The 24491-nt window shown below is 39.1% G+C and overlaps 1 protein-coding gene across 5 annotated transcripts in view; it reads right to left on the bottom strand.

Moving 5' to 3' along the window:
- FGFR2 (fibroblast growth factor receptor 2) overlaps positions 1–24491 on the bottom strand; it is an 84751-nt gene that overhangs the window by 38216 nt on the left and 22044 nt on the right. For all 5 annotated transcript variants that reach the window (XM_085305264.1, XM_085305266.1, XM_085305265.1 and 2 more), the window contains exons 5-6: positions 19740–19909; positions 12768–12891 (exon numbers count right to left, since the gene is read on the bottom strand). In XM_085305264.1, coding sequence (XP_085161390.1) covers positions 12768–12891; positions 19740–19909 — 294 coding nt within the window. The remainder of the gene's footprint in view (positions 1–12767; positions 12892–19739; positions 19910–24491) is intronic.

The raw sequence follows: 24491 nt of genomic DNA, 5'->3' as shown, positions 1-24491 counted from the left end.
GGAGCGGAGCGGAGAGGGAAGATAAATCTAATTCTTTTCCACAATTTTTAATTAGCCAGACACATTTATCAGAGTCTCAAATACCAATTTTTTAAATGTTACTGACTCCTAAGGGGGTCATCTTGACAGCTGTCACTGTGAAGCTACAGAGACATCCCTCAAATTATGCCTTTAAATGAGGTATCAGTAACCATTCTAAGTCTATAGCCCTTGACAGAAATTCTCCATATTCAGTCACCACTGAATATAAAATTAAGCAATTCCAGCTGTCTCTCTGCTTAACAGAAAACATGATCTTGCCATGCCCTTGTCTTCACTTGCCCTGGTTGTCACAGCAAGTTCAGCTCCATTTGCTTATTTTGCTTGACTCTGACTGAACTCTGGAAGTCTTTCTGCCTCAGGTACCTTCTCAGTGGCATTCTGGACTCTGTTAAAACACTGCCCATTCTCAATTGCCTTCCTTCTGGATCATGCAACATCTGTTGCTTAGGAAAACTGCAAATTATCTTTTAAATTATGGGTCTCTCAAAAATATTCTATTTTTTTTGGCCAGACTGTAATTACTGCTCGTGTGCCTTAGTATCCCAAACTTGCAAGACTGACCCTTCAACCTTAAATCAGTCACAGTTTTTCTGTCATACATTTAGACTGAAATATTTCTCTCCTAATTTCCAGCTTCACCCAGTATGCAGCACTTGTCCAATGTTTCTGCAGCCCAGAGTACCTAATGTCTTGTCTCAGAAGGCAAGAGAGGTCAAGAAGCTGCACTGCAGCTGGAAGAATATGTTGCAAGAAGACTACTTCCTTGAATTAGCTGAGCATGTCCTCTCCCACCAAATGAGGCGGCACATCCACAGGATCCTTCAGCAGGCGGCTTTACAGACAGAGGCACATCCACCTGACACTTCTCCCACGTCACCAGCTGCCCCAGAGCACAATCCTTGCAGATTGGGAAGCCAGCAGCATGAGCAATCTGTGGGACACAGACTCCTTATGCTCTTTTCCAAACTATACCCAAAGCATTATCAAAACTGTTCCAAAGAAAAATGTAGTCGTACGGTAACTTGCCAGGTGACTTATCCATTGTCTGGTGTTGACAAAAAGGTGAAACTTCTCAGGTATAGCTCAAACTTCTCACAGGGCCAATGTATCCTATGCCATCTCAAAGCTCTATTTATTCTCAGAAGCAACATGTGGTGAGGGAGCTCAGAATTAGCCAAATGACACTACTAATGAACGTTCCAGTCAAAGTCTTAAGAACAACCATCTCTGCCTGTGCAAGTCAGTCAGTCTACACCCATTCACCACGAGACTGTACACATACATGCAACTATTGCTGGCTCTGATGATGTTTTTTGGTGGTGTGAAAACCTACCACTGGATGAAGGTGTTTACTAATGTCACTGGGCTAGCCACTGGGAATCCGTCTCCGGTCACTACCTGTTTGGGCTAAATATAAACCAGTAAAAGGTTTAAATGTTCTTTATCAATCTTCTGTCATTCAGTTCTCCAGAGATGAAGACCTTCCATGTTTCTACCCTGCTCTCACTGACAGTAAAGGAAATAGCCTGGAAGAGCAGGAGACACAGGGGGTCACCTGGAAGAGCAGGAGACACAGGGGGTCACCGTCCTTCGTAAGAACATCATTCCCACCTACATAAGCTGCAAATCTGGCCTAGGTTTATGAACACTTGGGGCTGGATTAATGATTTCTCTCTGAATTAGAAAGGTGGAGAGTTCCAGCACCAGTCAGGGCATGAGGAATTGCAATTCAGATTTCTCTGTAAATGCAACGTTATTCAAACTCATATAAAGGAACTGATTTGAAACTACACTTGTTTTCCATACCCCTAGGTGGAGTGACATAGGAGGGGTCTAATTAAACAGATTTCAGAGTCCCCACAGGAATTTCCTCCTTCAAGGTAGCTTTCTACGCCCAGGCCAAGCTAAACCTTCGCTTCCTTATTCCAGAAATAAGCAATTGCTTATGGGGGCCAGCACTCTATGAAATGCCAGAAGGAAAGCACTGCTAACTCCACTGTTTGCTCAGTGATGTGGAGGAGTAAGGTTGAGTGCTGCCTGCTTTTTCAGAAGACCAGAAAAAACTGAGCAGGTGCAGGCAAATGCCTCTATTAATTAATGTCATATACTATACGTGAGCCAGGAACTGAGTAGCTTCTACCAGCTGCATGTCAGTTTGGTTTCTCTTCTGCATTATATGAAGCACCGCATGTTGTTTATAGCCGGTTCAAAAGAGCTGCTGCRCTGTCATGTTCCATTTATATATACATATATGTAGACCCCTCAAATCATCATTTTCTAGGTAATTTACACAGGCCAAGGTATCATCTATGGTAAGCTAGGGACAATGCTCTCTTCCAAAAGTCTGTGTAAAATTAGAAGATGTTTTAGGGCTACAGGAAATAATAGGTAACTGTTATTTAACATTAAGACCATCCCTGCAAGCCTGATAAATAACAGAAGCCTTTTAGACAGACTAGCAGAATAGCTTATGGATCAGACCAACATTACCAGTGCTGATGAAAACATTGCTTACAAACTTTGGCATCTTTTATCTATAGATATTAGCCCATGAATGTTTGTACCATTAAACATTCCCATACAGCAGGAGACTCTGCATACAACATTTAAAATTGGCCCGACACTACTCTAAGAGGTAATGTCAATGGCCCAGAGCTCTAAGTGATATCACAGTAGTTGGAGCTCTTTGCCCTCACAAATCCTCTAATGAAACTAGTGAGGCCCAAAACAGTGCAGGGATCTATTCATCCATATGTGAGAAAGAGGGATAACTACCTCCAGAACTGCTTTTTAATCTCTTTTTGTCCTTAAATTTAAGGGCTCTTTATACAAATTTGAGATATTTCTTTCTGCTTCTATGTCATTGCTAATTACTAGGCCCAAAAGCCCAGCTCGGTGCCTTGGTTCACACTAGTGAACTGGACCCATATCAACGTGTATTACAAAGTAAGGCACCAGGGAACCAGCCTCCATAATTTTCCTTCCTGTCACTAAATACCACTTTCTTAAAAAATAAAACATTTTTAACCCGATTATTAAATGAGTTTAGTTCTAAAAGTTAAAATATTGTGATAGAAACCAGAAGCAGGCAGCATTGTACCTATAGCAAAGCACTTACTTACGCCATCTAACTTCCTTGTGCTACCCAAACCCTCCTTCTTACCGCGGTCAGTTTAGTAAAAGTCAGTGCCTTTTTAAATCTTTACTGAAATAAATCATCTGTATTCAAACTCTCTGTCCTTGGATTCATCACCTTCACCTCGGATTTCAGGTAATACCACTGTTTCTCCAGCAGAAGCAGCCCACTGATGTTATCCCATCTGTCTCTTTGGATAGCTCTACAGTACAATTTTAGCTTGTTTTGCTATGTGCATTTCACTAAAACACATGTTCACATAGCAGCTTTATAACTCAAATTCATCTGCACACTTTTTTCTCATATAGCAGGAAGATGGGAACTGGGAATAGCTCGAATTATGCCATCCTAAGAACCTGAAGGCTTTTACAGGCAGGGTACAAGGCAGAGGCCACAACCTGATGAATTTTCAAAATGGGATAAGGACATAAAGCATTTCTCAGGACTTTAAAATCTAATAATTCAGTAGTTTCCCTGCTAGTCAGGGAGAAGAAATCTGTAGCTAGACTGACAAGTTTGGCTTGACACAAAGCCTGTTGATGGCAATGAAAACAGTACAAAAACACAGCAGAACCAGTTAAGAGCATCCTTCCAAATGACATGTATATCAGAGGGGTAAAAGAAATAGAAGAATGTCCAGTAAGCCAAGGACTAAGGCATGCAACATGAATGTTCTTGTTTTAAGATGTGAAATTGTCAACAGGGTTTTAATACTAGTCTGTCTTTAATGCAAAGCTCTATTGTCAGGCTGCCATCGTGTGTTTTTCACCACCCTCATAAAGCAAAAAGTGTCATAGCAGAGAGATTCTTACCATACTAATCCTGCATTATCCCTCATATAGTGCATGTATAAGCAAAAGCTTTATACATGTCTGAACAAAGAGGGGGAAAAAGCCTTATTTCAGTGTGAAAAAAACATGGGAAATGGAGTGATGAGGAACTGAAATTTTCACTGAAATTATTTTTGGGAGTGCCCTAAAAGAAAGAGAGAAAGAGACAGGCTACAAGAGAAAAAGAAAAACAACTTCTAACTTCTCACAGACAAGCGGTAACATTTTAGCGTTCTAGCTGTGTCCAGAAATTGCTTTGAGTTTTATGCATGGAGATAACAGCCTCGGTACTGTGCACGGCTCCCAGCATTCGGCTGCTTATAATAACTGCAGTAACAGCGCTGGGGTCAAGTAGATTGGGAACTGGACAAGGTTGTCCAGCAGACTCTGCCAAAGATTTACCGTATGCCTGGCAAACGGCATCTCTCCCACAGGGATGATGTTCTCTCCCAGCTGCAGGAGATTTAACTCACTAGTGCACCCCACGATTCCAGAAAGCCCACAGTGGGAGTTATTATTGCTGTTGTTATTGTGACCCAACTGTGTATTTTTCATCCTCCAAACTTCCTTTCCTAAAAACAGTTCTGCCTTTAAAGTAAAATTGAGATAAATTCACACAAAGCTTGCAAGACAGATGATGCAACAATTTTAATGGAAAACACTTAGGCTGGCCACACTTGGGACATAGATTTTGTGCTACAAAAACTACAAAGTCTTTTTCTATGTATTTTTCTATTTATTGATCTCTCTTCTGTGTCTACATTTTTCTGACATTAAGCACACATATCCTAATGGACAGAACAGCATTACCTTCATAAGAAGCACACAAAATCAAGACAGCTATTTCCGCTCATTGGAACATCTATCAATCTTTTTTTTATAGTGAAAAAGACACTACCTTCACTGAAAAAACCCTCTACGCATGCTAGCTGTAATGGACAGATTTGCACTCTACCCCCCTGAGACCTCAAAGCACCATCATCAGCCTTCTGGCTGAGAAACATTTGACAGAACTGCTTTATGACAAAATTTCATTGAAGAGTGGGGAAAAAAGTTCTTTGTTTGAATAATCATTCAAATATAGAGCTAGAAGCTTTTTCACAAATGCTCAAAAGAGTACATCAGAATAGACAGCAAAGGAAACACACATTTGAAATTGATAGTCTAACTGAAATTAGACTGGTCAGTAATATGTATGATCTGATCTAATAGCAGAAACAATGTTGCAAAAAACCACTAACCAACACCTGAGTTTTAACCTGTAAATGCAGAATATATGAACAGCGGTTCATATGAACAGTTTTGGTTGCCTAATTTATGAAGGTGATTAAAAACCCTAATAAATGTATTTTAGAATTTCACAAATATTTGGAAAAAATGTAAAGAGTTTTGCAACTACCACTATGTAATGTTGAACTCTTCATTCAGCTCAAATTCTGACAGTGTCAGTGTTTTTCTTTCATGAACTTGAGAGGTTAAAAATTTCAACATATTCATGCAAACTTTAAAGAGTAATCTAAAAAATTAACCATAATACTTTGTATTTACAGAGCAGTTCAATATTCAAAAGTGCTTAACAAACTATGATTTTAATGTGGCTTTTAAATTATAACTAAATTAAGTTTCACTTTATTTCTATGTTTAAATGGAGCAATTGCTATGAAAGCCACACCACGGGAACAGTAGTGATTTAAAAGATGACCTAATGACATAAAATCCTCAACCTGTTAAACACAGCCACCTCTGCATTTCAAGTCACCCAGTGGTCCGCATCACAGTGAGAGGAGAAGAAACCAACATGAAGGTTGCCAGGGCAACCTTTTTTCTAATAGCCACAGAATTTTACATTTTACTAATTCGTTGCAACTTTGGTGCTTCCAGATCTCTCACCCTCTTACCTTCTCACCCCAACACATATCCCCTAATCTGTTCTCTCCTGAATTTTAAACCTCTGGGAAAGCCCCCACAGCCTTTTGCTCTTGTAATTTCCCAGTTGTCACAACCCCCTCAGCCTCAGCTCATCAGTTATGCATAAACCCTAACGTCTACTACTTCCATCTTTTCTATCTACAGCATCCTGGTCCACTTACAGTCCCCTTCAGTGCCACATCTCTTTTATTCCTAGTATAATCCAAATCCCCAGGGTACTTTTGTCCCTTTAGAAACATTCATCCCCAAGAGTGAACATCTCAGTAAAAATTCATCTCCCTCATCATCAGTAACTATACTGCTGCCGCCATAGGGATTATTCTATCTCTACTCCCTCCCATACTCATGGACTACAAGAAGAAACGGATCTATAAATTTCTTCTTCACAAAGTAACCATGATCAATAATCTTGCATTTGTCTTTAATATGGTTTCTTCATTCCATCTGTATCACAGTTCATTTATGACTTTTTTAATACTTATGATAATTGAAGTCTCTTGTTTGGAAGGAAAGTAACTTTACCAATTTTCAGTGACACTGCCAATTTTCTCAGCAACAAAAAGGTTGGAAAAGTTTGAAACAGGTCCAAAAAACTCTGATTATGCACAGATATGGCTTTGACGTGTTCCAAATGCACATTTAACAACACAGCAGTCTTGTTAGCATCTTCAGACAACTCCTGCAAACTCCTACTTGTATTTCCATGAGTATGATACTGCATGAATTACAAGGCATGATTAAAAATGATAATAACAGAGCTGAAACAATATCCTGTTCATCATTTATCAAAAGAAAAAGAAATACCTGCCTCGGGGCTGTAATAAGACAGAAAGTGGGGCAGGGAGACCAGTCCTCCCACAGAAGAGTCTATGGGAAGCATTCCAAACATGACAAATTCAGTATTCACCAGTAGACGAAGTAAAGACACTAGTATTTGTCCATAAAACGTAACTTAGCCAGACTACTCCAATGAAATCAGAAGCTTTAAGGCTATAAAACTAGAGTTTGGGAATATTTTTTACCTTATTAAGGGAGAGAAGGGAGGGGGAAGTTTTCACTTTCCTTCAGCCTAGCTGAACCATCGCACTGTGGTCTTTGTTTTCAACAGTGAACCTCTAGCACTAAACAATTTGCGTAATTTTTTCTCAGAAATACATTTGCTGCCAAAAAATCTTACACCAGGTGTAAAGAACACATTCAGGCTTATCAGTCCTTTAAATAAAATCTTCTCCTCTCTCAGACTAACCAAATACCTGAGGGCAAGCATCAGTGTGGATTCCTTCATGCTTTCAGCCTCTGTCTCATCATGTCCCAGGCCGCAAGCACTTGGGCAAAGATGTCAAGCTAAAGCTTGTCTATGTAAAGAGCTAATCAACAGCTATGAACATATCTGCCAGAAATGCAAGTTCAGGCTTGGTTGTAATACCTACATTTAATTCCTGCCAGACATTAGTGATGCAAGGTATGTATTTAGTTAGTGTCAGTTCTTTTTTTATATGTAACCTGAATCCTAAAAATAATGCTTTGGAAACTAAGGAACATACAGGAGTTAAATCAAACTAATTCTGAACTTTATTTTGAAGAAGGAAATTTGGCAAAAACAAATACCAATGTATATGTTTTAATGAATTCAGAAATGACAAAATGGAAGCATATCTTTAAAAAAATATATGTATCCATGCCATGTTTGCAGCTACAGACTCTGAGAGCACGTGGAAATCCAAAAATAAAACTGACTAGAAACACAAGCAAAGTTTCTTCTTGTGCCTAAACTAAGAGAAATACAAATAGTAAATAAGTATCAAAGTAACAAGTAGTTTTTATTTTAATAATATGTTATGAACAACATGAATAAAATTCACTCTAAAGCTATCTAAACCTCCAAGAGTTCAGAATATAATGATTCTCTGTACACCCAGCAGCAATACTACTCATACGTGTAATTTCTGGGGCACAAGGTTTAATCTTGAGAGTCATTTAAAACAATTCCCAGACGAGAATTTATTCTCACACTGTTTTCATATGAAACTACAAATTACTGTTTAGGGACAACTGCATGGTACTCATCTACCTCTGGAGTTCATTCCTCAGTAATGTGAACCAAAAGCATGGCTACTCAGCAAATCAGAAACTGAGCAAAATACAGCTAAACTGGTCTGCAAAGAGGCATGTTTTAACAAAACATACTTGGCACAAGCTACATTCACTTCTACAGTAAACAGCAGGGTCTTCTCGCACATTCTTGGAAGATGTGTTGTGCTATGGCAGCTGCTTAAAAAAACAGTAAATGAGGTAATGTGCAGAACTTAACCTGAAACCAAACTAATCTTTTGTTTCCCTGGATGATGACATTAAATAGGACAGAAATGGCTACCTGCAGTATGAACGTTCAACGACTAACCTTTTTTTTGCCGTGGAAGTATAAATTCAATTAGTTCCTTCCATGCTTAAACAGAACTGTCACTGCTGAAATTGTACTCTAGTGATAATTGCAATCCAAGGGTGATCTAATTATATATGTCTCAGTGGCTGCATTCCCACGTTGCTTCCTACAACCCGGATTCAATACAAGACGACTCAAAAGTGAAAAACACGGAGTTTTCAATTGTTCTCCCTTAAGACTGTATGACTTTGCATATGCTTAACGAGAACTGAGTTAGTCTATTAGTAAGCTTACTATAAAATGTAAGTTTCTACCTGCCATTAAATACAAAAGAATAAAAAGGCACTACAGCTGTATGTAAAAACTAGCTGATGGGCTAAACTTTATAAGGGAAAGAACATTCCTTTAATTAAGGTGTTGAATTAGGACTCAAGTACCAGCTTTAATTTTTGGCTCTGCAACAGGCTTCCTGTGTGACCCAGGGCAAGAAACTTCATCACTCTAACACAGCTTTTTATCTATAAAGTGAACAGTGACATGTCCTTCTCCCAGGCTCTCCACATTGGGCTTGTAAGCAATTGCTGGGTGCAGTAATTGCAAGTGTTGCCTTGGACATCAAGTACCTGATACTAATTGAAGACTCTGAGTAGTGCTGAAAGAAACAGCTAAAAACAGTTACTCTTAGCTTCACAAGATCCTAACAGATGGAATTTTGTATCTATCTTCACCATTCCCATTAGTACAGTCTAACACACTCTTACTCCTGAGGAAAACCCTTCAATACAGCCTGCCTCAAGCCCCTTTTTGAAAATGAAGGCGGATGAGGGCATCCCGGATATTTAAAGAATAACTTTGTCCAGCACAGAATATCCTGTCCAACTTCACCGGATATTTCCACACTACCACTGTAAATGTGGACAAGTATTCTGTGTTATATATGAAAGCTGCCAACAATTTGCTGCTTTTTCTTCAGTATTTTCTATTCCCATTGTAAAAAATTCAATACAACTGGTTTGCCAGGTTTGTAAATTTGAATGAGAACACATGAGTTGAGCTGACTATTTTAAAGGGGTTCTTGCAAGTAATTACAAGGTAAAAATGAGAATACTTCACACCTACATTCTGACTGAAAACTTCTCAGCACTGCTGGCTCCAGACTTTTAATTGTCAAAAGAGTTCAAGGTTTGGAAAGTTACTGGCATCAAGTAATACTGGATATTCCTAACTAGTATTGTGTCATTATTTGGCATGATTTTTGCCGGGATACCTCCCAAATCTGTGACATAATCAGAGGGTTCTCTACATTACACCATATAGTCAGACGCTCATGTTACTATAATACATTACCATGTTTAATATCATTTGCTATTACTTACACTTAATCAGCTCTGGAACCAGTTAAACCATATAGGAAAAGCAATTTCAGAGGCTTTCAACTGACAGTTTTCCAATGTTTAAGTACACATTCTGACCTAAAATTATGACCTGAAGCTTGTAAGATCCTGTCTATATATGCAATTGCCTCTAAACAAACATCCATAACTCTCTACGATCCTATGGCAACTGAAAATTCTTCATATGAAAAGGGGAGAGAAAAAAAAAAGCAGAAACTTAACTTCTGTAAAACTGCCTTAACTAGAAGAACTGTCAGAGTTTCCCCTTCCAGCCTGTCTTAATTTACTGCTTCAAGAGTCTCAAGCCCAACCTCCGCTATTATTACAAAGTTGCACAGAAACGGCTTAGCTCCCTAACTTAAAACCTCCTTTCAAGCTAAATCTCAGACCAGTGTTTCTTGAGAGACTCGCAGCAAATTTAATAGAGTACAAGGCATCATAATTTAATAGAAAGAGTACAACCCTGCATATGTTTTCAAAGTAAACTAACAATTACACTCATTTGCTCATAATATTAAATGCAAAAAGGAAGAGAAATAATTAAGCCTATATTTCTCCAAAATGCAGACTATGATTTACAGCAGTAAGTTTTGGATTAACATATCTCATAGGACCTGAYCATCAGAAGATACTGAATATTAACCCAATGAGAAATCAGGCCTGCTTTAGGTGCCACCAGCTGGATACTCAGCACCTCAAATCACTAGTCATTTTTGAAAATCTTGACCTCATTATTTATTTTTCTGCCTCTCTATAGGAAAGGAATAGATATTTAAATAAATGACATAATCCTTATTACCATACCATTCATTCATGCAAGTCACTCTAATTTACCRCCAGGAAAAATAAATTTCTGCATAATATTCCTCAATGTAGGACATTCAAAAGGCTCAAACGGGGAGAGGCGGTGAGGGGGCTTCTGACAAATATTTGCTCAAGTGACCACATCATTCATGAACACATTTGTGAGAAAAAAGTGGGTGAAGAAATTTACAGTCAACATGAAACATGCCAACTTGGGGCTGGGGTAGTTATGAGGAAAAGGAGTAGGGGAGAGAAGAGGGAAGAGGAATCTTTTAACCAGTTTTATTTCAGCAAGGAAAACTCCCAATATTATGAAAGTGGCTTTTTCATCTCATGCAGCCTGCTAAAAAACAGTTTCAATCAAGAACGGAGTTGAGCAAATCCAGGCTCCCCAAAGAATTTTTTTTAAAAAAACTGTCACCCCCTTGCATCCTTCCTCAGCTGGATTTTGCACGGCAAGCCTGCTCCCTGGCCAGCCAGTGCGGCTGCCTGCACCCTCCAGCGCGCTGGCCAGCACAGCACGGAGGCATGTGCCATTTACTACAATCTCTGGCAGCCATCGGAGCTGCACCCTCAATAAACTTTGTTTAAACAAGTGTTCAAACAAAAATGGCTTTGTCAAGACGCTCAGTTCACCCCAACGTTATGCATACGCTCTACCAAGGATGAAAAAACATTGCCAATGCTCTGAAAATCCTCATGCTGTTTTCAATGGTAACCACCCATAAAACAACTGTAGATGAGCTGGGCAATTCACATACGGACTGTTTTCTCAGACTGAAGTGTCTGCTGGCTGGTAGTAGAGCTTCAGTCCGACGGTATCCCCTTCACAAAATTCTCTTCTTCCTCCTCTGCCCTGCGAGGGCTAACTCTCACTGGCATTTTCAAAAAATCTTAACTCCAGGCTTTCGTGAGGAATGTTTTTATTTCTTGCAGGCTGAGAAGCTGGCACTTGTTTTGTTTTAGACTGGGGGGGGGGTGTTTCAGGTTTAAGTGCTTCCAAAGAAAATCAGGCACTATTTTTAAGAGCATCCAAAACAATATGAGACATGCATTCTTATTCATATAAAACCAATCAACAAATAGAGAAATAAAAATCATATCACTGTTTTGGTCCAATACAACCAATTCAGAACAAAACTCCTTAGAAGTCAAGTTGGGCCACAAGCCACCAGCTCAAAATAGCTTACAATAATCCAATTCATTTTTGCTTTCAATATTAATTGAKCAAAAGTTTCAGTCACAGAGCTCATGAAGCTCACACCACTCCACAAGTGTGGTGAAAGCGGAGTCCGTTCAGGCATACTTCAGAAACTGCAGCTCAGATTCCCAAAGGCACTAGTATGCAGTCCTATTATAATAGCTATACTTACTACTTTTGGGTAGCAGTCCCTTTAGATTCTATAAAACTACTCACATTCGTCCAGGCTAATCAGCAAGAGTAGGGCTGAAAGAAATTGCTTCCTGAGATTTCAAGCCCTAATTCAGCTAAGCACTTAAATATATGTGTAAGCTTTATTAAAGTCAACAGGATTTTGGTATTATTACTTAATAATGTTATTAAGCATGTGCTTAATAATTCTGCTGAATTAAGGGTTTTACTACTAATAGGAATTTTCATGGCTTTTTAAAATTGTCCTCAGGTAAAAGACTTCACATTTTTTGTCTTCTGTGTTTCAGGAACTGCTAAYAGCACAACATAACAGACTGAATTCTAATGTCAGTTATTCTGGTGTATTTGCATTTGCAAAGGATCTTCTCTGAAACTCTAGATTAATATCAAAGTCAGTATCTAGCTTTTCATAAAAAGATTGTTCCAGCTGTAATAACAGCAATCTAGAGGATCACTTGATCGTTTTGATAACCACAGTTATTAAAATTTAAGTTAATATTAACTGTACCAGGAATAATTGTAAGAGCAATAATTAAAATTGTATTCATATTTATTTTTTGTTCTTCACAGTAAGCTTGTAAGCATATCACAGCAACAAAGAATTAACAGGGACTCATACACAGATATTACACCTTTGGCAAGATATGGGTAGCTTAGTCATATGGACATGAGTGAAATAGGTGAATATATAAAGTTATGCAGGAACTGGTTATGCACTGAATTCCTACCATCAGATCACCATGAAATCATCTTTAAAATTTGTGCACAATTGTTAAGCTTAGTTTTGAATGTTTTGACAAAGAAACTAAGCCATTAATTAAAAGCATCCTCTTGCATTTGACAAAATTTTACTTACCGACAACATCAAGATGGTATGTGTGATTGATGGATCCATACTGGTTTTCCACTATACATGTATAATTTCCTTTGTCGGATGGGACTACACTCTCCATGATGAGACTCCAGTGTTGGTTGCGGACCTGGTGGAGTTGCAATTAGAGAGGCTGAAAACTTTACCAGCATAGTTTCACCCTCTCCCCCTCTCAAAAAGAACTATTTTCCACAGAAGTTAATCTTTTGTAATCCATTTTCAAAAGCCTCTTCTGTGGTCGTTTGAGAGTTCTGGAGACTGAAATACTTTATTTATGCCTGAACAGGTACAGCACGGCTGGAGCAGTGAAAGCTTTCATGCATTCTGTTATAAATTTACCTCATCCCTAATTTGAGCACTTTAGACTTCAGTGCACATTCAGTCCTATTAGACTTACCACAATGGCACCAATTAGCAGCAGTTATCTTACCAGTCTTACCTCTCAATCAGCTCTAAAGTGAATTCACACCCTCAAGATATTTCCCATCTGTCTCCAAACAATCATCTGATCACATTAACTACCCACCAGCAATACAGGATGGATATGATCCCCTAACATCAAAGCCTCTGCTTTTCTCTGATAGCTCAATTATACAGCCCAAGTTTGGGAGAAATAAAGTACAGAAGGACAATGTTTAGGATCTCTCTCACAAGCATATATAGTGGCCAGATCTCTTGCTGCTCTAGGAGAACACAACTGAAAGAAATGAAGATGTTCCCACATGAAAAGAACCTTAAGAAATCCTCACTGGAGCCGAATGTAAGGGTGCAGGTTTACTTCACGCAATCATCCTTGGACAGAAGGTAGCACAGTTCTCAATCTGTCCCCATTTGAACGCCAAACAAGCATTTGAATTGATCTCACCGAAAAAGAATCAGGCCCAAAACTGGAAGGATATAGTTATGTAGTTCACTTCTACATTATTAGCTCCCAAAATGACCTATTCTGGCTAGCTATCAAACTCTTGTTCCAACAGCACATTTTTGACAAAGGGCGCATTATGTAGCTGTAACGTACAACTTTTAAACTGCAATGTACAGGCTTTAGTAAATGAAGTAAAGAACATTTGGTACAGTAATTAAAATCATCCAAATAGTAGTAATTATCGCTCCTACAGTGCAATACATCAGAAATATATATTGATCATTGAGTGGCACTTCCAGAAACCATACATTCTTAAAAGATTACTACAACTATAGGCCTGAAATCCTGCTTCATGCTTGACTGTTGTGTAAGTCCTTATCCAGCAGGAAAAGGCTAGTCAGGGCTGCACTCATGGTCCAACAGCTTAGCTCTCACTTGCTTGAGGTTCAAATGTCTTCAGTTCAAAGCTCAGCAGTGAAGAACGCTCTCTGCAAAGGGCTCCTGGCTTTCTCAGGTCCATCACCTCGTAATTGGCTGGTTATTACTATGATTGCCTAATTACGGGATAAAAATACCCACTAATGACTAGCCATCTGAGCTTTGGAAAACAAGCAAACAAAAGTCTGCAGCACCAGGTAAAGGGCCAGAACACTAACAAAACCTCTCAGAAAAGTCTAACCACATGAGCCCAAAGCCTCCAGCCCTAACTGACCGTATTCCTCCTGTGGCTCCTCACAAACAGGCTCCATGGCAGGAGCCACTGAAAGCAGAGAAAGAAATACAGCCCTGATCTGGGTCCACAGACCCAGAGCCCACTGCCTAGTCTTATCAAGATCTCTCTCTACTTAATATACAAAGAATTACAGCAATGCTCTATTGCTCCGTGTAAAAGGCAGTACTTCTGCATAGGCTCCACCAGCTAAATGTGCCTGCATAATGGAAAAAATACTTCAAACCAACCTTGAGTAAGGAGACCTGTTCAGCATTTTCCCGAAGAAGCAGAAAGTAAACACAAGGCCTTCACATCACTTGAAGGGTCATTAGACGCTAATATAATGCAGTCTTAGCAGTTAATGTTTTCCATGGAAATAAAATGATATGCATCAAAACTATACACCGGTATTTTTTCACAGTATCAACAGCTTAAGAAAAAGTATGTAAAGCTAGAAAGTGTTTATCAACGGTATTCTGTTCTCTCTTTTTTCTGCTAAATTACCTGGAAAGTCAGTGTTTGGGTCAGGAAAAATTACTATCAGAAGACACCAAAGAACAAAAGCAGTAGTTACATGTTTTGAATATTTTACTATTTCCTGTGCTACTTTGGGGGAGACTCAGTCAAAGCCACCTCAGCTTCTGGCCTTTCCAATTTATATTTTTAAAATACTCCTTTGAATACAGCAAGTGTTTTTAGCCTACTTGAAAAACAGAAAGAACAGAATATGGTTCAACAAAAGTAACAGTTTTTGCTGCAGCTTTTTAAGCAACTAATTTGATAGGAAAATGCAATAAATTGTGTAGCATTCAAGAAGAAAGCAACTTTCAGCTACAAGTAAACTGGCTGGCAATATTTAAAAATAATTCCTCTCTTATAATTCCAATGTGAAAGAGAGAATATCTTTATTATAAAACAATTTAAGCTTCTTCAGTTCAAGCTAAACTGCTAAAGAGGCCCAAAGCATTTATGTGATGACACACCATCCCACAACCAGACTTATGTCACGAGTCTGGATTCAGCTAGATTCGCTTGGTTACAAACGCAATGCTACAAAGCCCAGCGAAACACCCTTTTGCAGCGGATGAGGGCAGTTTCTCTCGCTGAGGACTCCTGCACAGAGCCTTTCATTTTCAGAAACCCTACAGTTCAGCCACTTCTCTGCAACCATGCAGTTTGCACGTGCTTTTTAAACAACCTGCCTGAACTACCTAGTTAGGGAGCTCGCGTGAACTAATGCAACAGAAAAACTGCGAGGGCAGCAACAAGCTGCTGAAAACTGGAGTGTCCTCACTAGGCATGTGGTATCCAGAGGACAACAAGTGCCCTCAGCCTCGGATTCATCAATTTTAGAAATCTTTTGTGACTCACCAACCTGATCAAGTCCTTGCCTGCTATTAGCCTGTTATTTCTACTCAATCCCRAGTTTTTTCAAAGCACCTGAGAATACACACATAGTCCCACCAAGTCCATCACTTTTTCCTCATTGTATCCCTCCCAACTTGACACTGTTTTTTCTTGAAATAGTGTACTTCAAGACCAACTATATATTCCAAGCATCCTGAATTGTAGCGTATAAAACGGCTGATTCTATAAGAAGCTCAACCTTCAGGATATTTTGTCACATCTGTCTTTTTTTTTTTTTTTTTTTAAACCACAAATATACTAGCTGGCATTTTTCTACTTTCTCTGCAATTACAAGAGGTAATAAATATATTATAAAAACAGTATTTGCCTGATCAGGTATAGGTATTTCTAGCAAATTACTGAGATGCTTTTTTTCTTGTTTTTTGCCAAGCCTCTCCACCAAATTTTAACTAATTTTCAATATCCTTCCAATGGTCTCCCTAAGCAATTAATTCAATCTTAAATTAAATAGTCTATATCAAAAGTATATACAACTTTACCCCCAAACTATAGGTTGGAAGTGGGAAATCTAAACTGGAACCAAAATACAAAGAAAGATTGATTAGAAATCTAGAAAATGGTAAGGAATATTCCATAGAAACATTCTACTTTCAGAGTATCATATTAAAAAAAAATGCACACAATTCTGTTTAACTTGAGGAGCAAAATAAAAATGTCTTCATAAGCAGATACTTTAAGAACATTTTCCATTTGGCAAAAAATGGGAGGGGTAAATTTTAAATTAATTTCAAAAGAAAAAAAGGATCAGAAACCAAAATGTAATTCTCCACACAAAGCAGCACAGTTCAACCATACATTTTTATTCCTCAGATAAAAGGACTAAATATAGGAAATCCATGAAGAAGAATCACAAGTTTTTACAGTCCCTACAGAGTCAAGACTATCTCTTTATTCTGTATTTACCCAGAGTGAAAAGACTGTAGTGATGAAGCTTATCAAAATGCATTATGTGAAAACACACACCTGTTAATGCTTAAACAGTAAAAACTGATAGAAGTACATTTGCTTTCTGGGTGGTGTACAGAAAAGTTTAGGCTCCTGTGCTCTCTCCTAAAGGCTTTAGAATATTAACTCTGAGAAATTATAGTCCCTTTAAATGAACAGGCAAAAATCATCCCTTTAGGGGAGACAGAAGAGACGAAAAAGGGTCCGTAAATTCAACAAATGATCATTTTTGCCTTGTTATAGGAACTTTGATTATATCTTGAAAGAGATTTGAGGCTTGATGTTGAAATTCACCACCCTGCGTTAGTCAGTGTGGAGGAATTCCACCCTGGAAGCTATCCTGCGTGGCACCTACACCCCTCCGGCTGGCCTGCCTCAAGGTAAATTGACTCAAGACATYCCCCAGTTGAAGGGACAAAGTGCTACAGGCCACTATCTGATTGTGATAAAGAGAATACAAAGAAGAGATTTCTTAGCTGGAGCGAGCGGGAGAGAGGTGGCTGGAGGATTAGTGAAAAGCTTCACATTTTCCTTCCTTTCCTTTGCTCTTAAGTTGGAGGATGACTGTCTCCTCCACAAGCAACAGACCATGTTATGTGAACTGGTAATGCCAGATATGGCAAAGTTTGCTTCTATCTATTTTAGTTGCTCAGTTTTCCTATATAATTTGAGTACAAAGCTCTACAGCAGAAACACTTTAGTAATTCTGTACCCAGATTCAGTACAACCTAGTGTACAAAAACCATCACAAACCTGGCTGAACACAGATCAATATGGAGAGATTCCCTTTTTTTCTGAGGATTCCTTCACTACAAGTTTGCACAGTGATGGTAAGAAAATACAACTCTTCTAATTCCAGAATAATTTTGAATAAGCCAAGAGTGACCTCACATAGCCCCTCTAGCAAAAAGAGCACAGGCAGCCTCCCGAAGCTCTAGAGACCTCATTCTTTAACACCCATTCACTGAAAACAAGATTTCCACCTTACAAAAGGTGGTTATTCAGAACATTGACAAGGATAAGTAAATGCTTCCAGATCATTTTAAATTTGATGTATTTATGAGCAACACAAAAGCCTCAAATCCACAGCTGCGTCCCCTCTCCTCTTCTCTTTTAGACTGAAGAGATGTAAAATGTTTTATGATTTAGAATTATAGGTATATACTTCACATATCCAGCTGGCTCTAGCAATAGACATCTGTGATTTCTTCCCAGAGTACATACATACCTAGGAAATTGTACACATTTAATATACATGGCCAAAATTTAATTTGTGCCGTTGAATGTCTACAGTACAGTTAAAATGAGCTCACCCAGATACCTAACACAAGCTAGCAGTGGCAGCATGCAGCTCCACACAAGCTAGTTTACCCAGCTACAGACTATTTTTCTAAACCAGAGAGATCAGGTATCTCTATCCGGCCTTGCAAGACACAGATTTTCCTTCACTGTCTTCAAGAGTGCTATCTGTATTTCCCCTTCATGAGACGTAAAAAGCTCAAGCAATGTCTTACTTAGAATTGAAACAGTTACTATTATTTTCCAAGACAGGATTAGGGGGGGTTTAATTGGCTTCATTTTTATAACTGTAGGAAAGGTGAAAATYACTGAATTGTAGCCAATTCATTAACACTCCATAGCATTATGAAAGGCAGAAGGTGTTGCCAGGTGTACACTCATAAGCAACTGTAATTTATGGTGTAAGCAAACATAAATGGAAAAGTCTACTTAGATAATTAGTGTTCATGCAGGGAGATTTTCTGGGCTTTGCTCTCTGCTAGCACAAATGTTGGAAAAATTGACATGTTCTACAGTAAATCTAGTTAGAAAAGGAGAGACTAAGTCTCATCCTCCTCTGCATGGAAAATATATTTCTKGTAAGAAGCAGGGTCTGAGTCAACAGCATATGAAGCAATATACATATTCGCTACATCAGGGCACTGCAAAATATGGCACCTCAGTTACAAGCAATTCTGCTGCAGGTAAAGCAACAGGAAGAAAAGCATGCAGGAAATCATACCGTGTCGTTCAAAAAGGTCCGTGAACTTCTCTTCTAACTACCTCACCTAGGCAACGGCTTAGGGATCCTTAGTAGAAGCTCTACCCTGTAGCTTACAACCATGACACTAAGTGAATTTAACTCAGAAACTTCTTATCCTTGAAGGAAGTTCCTGAGATGTCGTGTACATGAGGAAGCTATTGATAGAAGATCTGCAGAAGGTGGTAAAATAACACAGAAATCTGGCTCAGGATGTCAAGGATAGTGCTTGAACAGCAATTTAACGATCATCAAACACATGCTGTTCCATGCCTTGTAAGGAGTAGAATAAGATGACCAAATTCTGACTTTTGACCTGACCTAGGTAGATACCTGGAGATTAAAGATGTGTGCACTAGCCCAGAGAACCAGTTGACCTCCCTAAATCTCTTTTAATCAGTAACCACTAATTTAGAATGAAACATCTAATCTGAAGCTATTTAAAATTCAAACAAACCCTTGCAAGCAATTGCTGTTACTTTCCCTCAAGTTCTGCTTCCCATTTCAGTTTCACAGGCCATAAACTCCATAGAAAATAATAACTTTTGAATTCCAACCCTTCCTCTATTAAAATGCCTATAATCACCAAAGTGGATGGTCATCTTTTTAACAATGTAGCTGAAAAAGAATAAACTAAAACTTCATTTCTAATTGTATTTTGCAAAGTCAATTTTTAGTTTTCTAAGCAAGTCTTTATTCATGTTCATATTCTTCATTCATGTTCTACCAGCTTGAATTAAAAAAAAATGCAGAAAAAAGCTCAGTAATAGCCAAAAAAGCCACCCTCCTTCCCCAAAAGGAAACAATTACTTTTTTTGCTTCCAAATTTGATCCAAATCCATTAAAAGATTTTCTGTTGACTTCAGCAAGTTGGTCTTTCTTTCTTTTTCTTTTTTCTTTCTTTCTTTTTTTTTTTTTTACAGCCTTAGTTCAGAACAGAAATTGCAAAATTTTATAACAGGTTCTTACCTTATAACCGCCAATACGATGTTCTTGTTTGAATTCTTTCCCATTTTTCAGCCATCGCATGGTTGGTGTTGGGTTTCCCATAGCTGGACAGCGAAACTTTACAGTGTTAGCTGCTGGCACCGCATGCAGCCTTTTCTCCATTTTGTCTGTGTGTGTCCAATAGGGTGCTCCTGTTTCAAAAAAATACATCCAGAAATATAAGTACTCAAAAACCAAGCTCCCTTTCCAGCCCTATCCGCAGACATAAAGTGTTATAAGCATTTTTTTCAGTAGAGACAGTGTGAATTAGGAGTACATGATTGGAAATCAAATGCTGTAAGTGTTGACCGGAGTTTTGAAAAAAAGCTCCAACTGCAGCTTTGAGTATATGATTTGCAACAAAATTTCAACAATTAACCACAAATATCCTTTGTTTTGTGCATGTCAAAAAAGGCAGAGGGACCAAGTTTTCAGCAGACTCAACTGTTCAGAGATGCTTTTGACCTCAACTTGAGTTACTGTGAGTGCTCAGCAGGCTTTAATTTCTTAGTTTCCACACATACAAAATTAGAAGACCTGTTTGAAGCCTCAGCATTAATCTTYCCTCAGCTCTATCGGAAGGGGGGTAAAATACTTACCTGCCTAATAGTATGTTCAAGCCTAGAGAGTTGTCACAGTAATGTGAATGATACTAACTRCTAGAGAAGCCACTAAAGTTTATCTACAAAGAAAAGATATTTCTGAAATCTGACCCAAAGAGCAGGAAGCCAAACTGATAAACACAGACCCACTAAATTCAGTATCTGTTCTTAATGTTTTGTAGGAGTCAAGCTGCAGACCTGACATGGATTCGCCACTCTCATGAGCCTGCCATGCCCAAGGGTTCAGTCAAGCCCAACATTGTTTCATAAAGTGAGAGTGACTCTCTGAGTTCACATGTGCTAGAGTGATCCTCTAAGGGCTCTTCTGGCTCTCACTTACTTCAAACTATTCCCTGGCACGTGCCCACACACAGAGGAACATCAAGAGTGCATGGAAAAGGCCTCTCTTGTGCAGAGTTGCAATCATTTGCCACATACCAACACAACRAACAGAGCTGAACAAAATATAAACCTATCAATCTTTTTACCTTCCTAGAAATAAACTTGGAAAGATATATCCATGTATAAGTTAGCCCGTGCCCTGGACCCATGCATGACTTGGGCTAAATTCTATAGTGGTTTCACGACATTGCTCCATTTGTATCACCACAATAGTTGTTAAAGAAGTAAAGACTCAAGATCTGTTTAACAGTAGGAAACATAAATTTCTTTTACAATGGATTCTTCCTGAAATAAGTCAGATTAGTGAGGAATTTTTAAGACTAGAGGGGTCCAGAAAAATAACTCTATTTCTCTCAGTCCTGTTTTATTTCCTTCATTAGCAGCCTAACACTCCACTATAAATAAACTCTTCCATTCCTCAAATATTTATAGCAGTTCTTACAATCAGTACAAACTCAGAAATCCTGCCATTCCCTCTAAATAAAAATACAGCTGGAGAGAAAATTCAGGAATAAATCCCTTAACAACATCTCCTTCTGTATAAAGAAAACATTCCAATATCAAGTCTTAAAATGATGCTAAGACCTGATTTTTTTTAGCCTGAAGAGGCAATTAGTGTTAAAATTAATGAAGTAGAAAAGCAAATTTGTGCAGGCAGTCAAAATAGAAAATCAGGTAACTATTGAAAATTTAGCTGCAACACTACAACAGGCAAAGGCAGAATTGCTTGTTGGTACTGGTAAGTAAAAACAGTATTTTCTCTGAATCACTAAACATACTGCACAAGGCAGCATGACGTGACCAGCACTGKGCCTTATCCACAATTCCTGCTAAATTCCCCAAAATTAGCAATGCTGACCCAGCAAGCACTGTCACATCTTGTCACATCCACATGCACTGGCTCCCACATACAGCACGAGACRCTTGGGAAGCAACTGCTGGCGAGCGTAACCTCTGAACCGCCGGCTTGACCATGGCAGTGCTGCTTTGCAGCGTACGAGCTGGACCACGCTCCCCGGTGAAGACGCAGCCCTGGCTGGATCAACGGAGCCAAGTCAGTCGGGGCGCAGCCATCAACAACTGGCTCCCCAAAACAAGGCTGCCCTGTGCAGACAGGTTTCTAGCTAACTACTAGCTTGTGCTGCAATGCTGTGCAATTCATGTTATGATTTTCTCMCATATAGCTCCCCTTTCCAAAAACCCTCATCCATGAAAAAAACACTGCTTCTTGAAGAGAAGTGCTCAGATAGGCTTCATATTCAGAGGAGGATACACAGCAAYGCAAAAGGACTTTGCTCTATGGAAGAGAGGGGAGCAAAGAAAAGGCTGTGAGGATGCGGGCAGGTATGAGGAGAAACAGCCCAGCTCAGGTCCACAGCAATAGCAAGAAAAGGGATCTTGCCATGCTGGGGGAAAGGGCTCTCCTTGGAAAACTGCCCCTTACACCCCCGCATGCAAGTATAACCTCTCATGCTGCCCAGTTACAGGGATCTTGACCAAAACACATGTGAACATCACATGTTGAAAACAGTTTGAAATTACTTCAAGATATCCTGCCATTTTTCACTAGATAATAGCAACATATATTGACAGCTTGCCATTTTTTTTTAATAGAAAAGAGAAAGAGGCAGCAATATCTACAAACCGTAACACTGACGCTAACTGATCAGACTAAYACAAGCCGTTTCTCTTTATAATGACCTTATCAAGACCGGGGGGGGGGGGAACGCCCAGATCTGCTAAAACCAAAAAGGAATGTAGATATTCAACATACACCGCCACCTATATCCCATGTTTACTAAGTGATAGGGCACATGAAGCACCAGTTTTAAAAGTTCACAGCAACACTAGGGCAAACTCCAGCACGGGAACGGTAATGAGCAGTAGGCGAACTGGTGGGAATTCCTGATTGCTTTTAGAACTCTCATTAGTGAAGAAAATATCCTGCTGACCCACACTGCACTCGACTGCAAATGCATTAAATCTAATCAGGCAGATCTCCTACATGTGAAATTGAAATTAGACAACCCAGGGGACCACTTCACTTCAGGATTCCTGGATTTTGTTAAACTATCTAATACAAAGAAATACAAAAGGAGTCAACTCCAAGCCTGACTGACAACCACCTTGAGCAGGCAACAGTCCATCTGAAATGACCACGAACTGCCCCAAAGTTTCCACTACAATTGTATTTGACCTTTAATTAAAAACTACTTCTAGGCAACATCCGATTTTTGCTACTCCCTTGAGTGGGTTTCCACTCTAAAGGACTTGATGAATTTGAACCTTTTTTTATCCTTTCTGAAATTCTTCAAGGCATGAAAAGAACAGCATGTGGATTATACTTAGACACTTTTTGTTCCTAGTGCCAATCTACCATAGCTTGCCCTAGAAGAAATTCTTTAAAGGCTGATAAGGAAAAAAAAAACATAAAGATTCCAATTGCCTGACTTGAATTCAAAGTAAAATAATAGCATTTTCAGGGCTATCTAGTGTATCTCTAGAAAACTACTGTTGGTGGACCTTAGCGTGACCAGTCCTCAGCAAGGCATATCACGCAGACCGTTACGAGCACTGCCACCAGCGCAAAGAGCGCATGCAGATTGCCAGGACTACAGGATTCTCGAACATTAGAACTATTTTTTACAATCACGATGAGACAAGAAGTACTAATAATGTATTTTCCACTGCTGCCTGTAGGAAGCGATGAGCCCTTAGCTTTGTACGAGTGAATCMCAAGTCAACGTTGTGGGGAAGAAGCCTTGGAGATAGGCCTCCAGAACCAAGTAGAGTCATCTCTTTAGAGCAATGATAGGAAAGACTGAGTTGCCATTAAAGAYATTTTGGGGGGAGAGAGGACTCTATTTTGCAGTGGAATCTATCCTGCACCTTCCCCCAAAACACTAATCACGTCAACAAAAGCTGGAAGTAATAAAAAGCTGTTCAGGATACAGTCTGGAACAAATCTACCACATTGTTTTTTCAGACAGTTAAAATATCTGTCAAGCTAGAAGGACACTAAACACGGGGTGAAATCTGCTATGCATGCCTTTTACTTAAACATGCACACAGGCCAAACGGTCAAGCTTACATGTGCACATGTAAGCGCCTTCATTTCCATGAAAGTGGGTTGTTTCTCAACACTTACAGCCTCCACTGACTCCAAAGGCAGTTGCATTTTCTAAGTAGCCTTGAAAGTTAGGCTGAATTTCCTCATCTATCTCTCTGCCTCTATTTGAGAACCTTGGCCTCAGAAAATACATTTTTAACAGAGGAAAAGAAAATAAAAAAGCTTAAAAGAAAACTTTCAATCACAAATAAAACAGCTGAAAAGGTTTGCTTTAGTTTTAAATATGCAGGAATGAGAATGCCAAGGTTCAGTTCCTGTGGAAGGCACTACAGCCATTTCCTGCCTCATCACATCATAATTAACATGCCAAGACAGCTGGACTTTATCAGAATTGTTTCATCAAAAAGCAACAAGCTTTGAAGACTATGGCCTTTTGTTTTCATCAGTAAAGGCATAACCAGGCCAATTTCCATTGCTTATCCTTAATGATCACAGCTGTAATTTGTATGTAAATTATCAGTTAAATTGATTTAGATTTGTAATGTTCAAACCACGATTCAGGAAACACTTAAGAGTTCTTCAGTAGCAACCAGTGACTACTGAGATACTGGAGTTCCCCCAGCTCTGCCTCACATCAGGCAGGAGGAAGGGGGTAATGGG

This window comes from Rhea americana, unplaced genomic scaffold (assembly GCF_003343005.1).
Source record: "Rhea americana isolate MKP2758 unplaced genomic scaffold, rheAme1 scaffold_218, whole genome shotgun sequence".
NCBI lineage: Eukaryota > Metazoa > Chordata > Aves > Rheiformes > Rheidae > Rhea > Rhea americana.
Note: the sequence above shows the minus strand (reverse complement) of the source record. Positions and strands in the feature narration are given on the sequence as shown.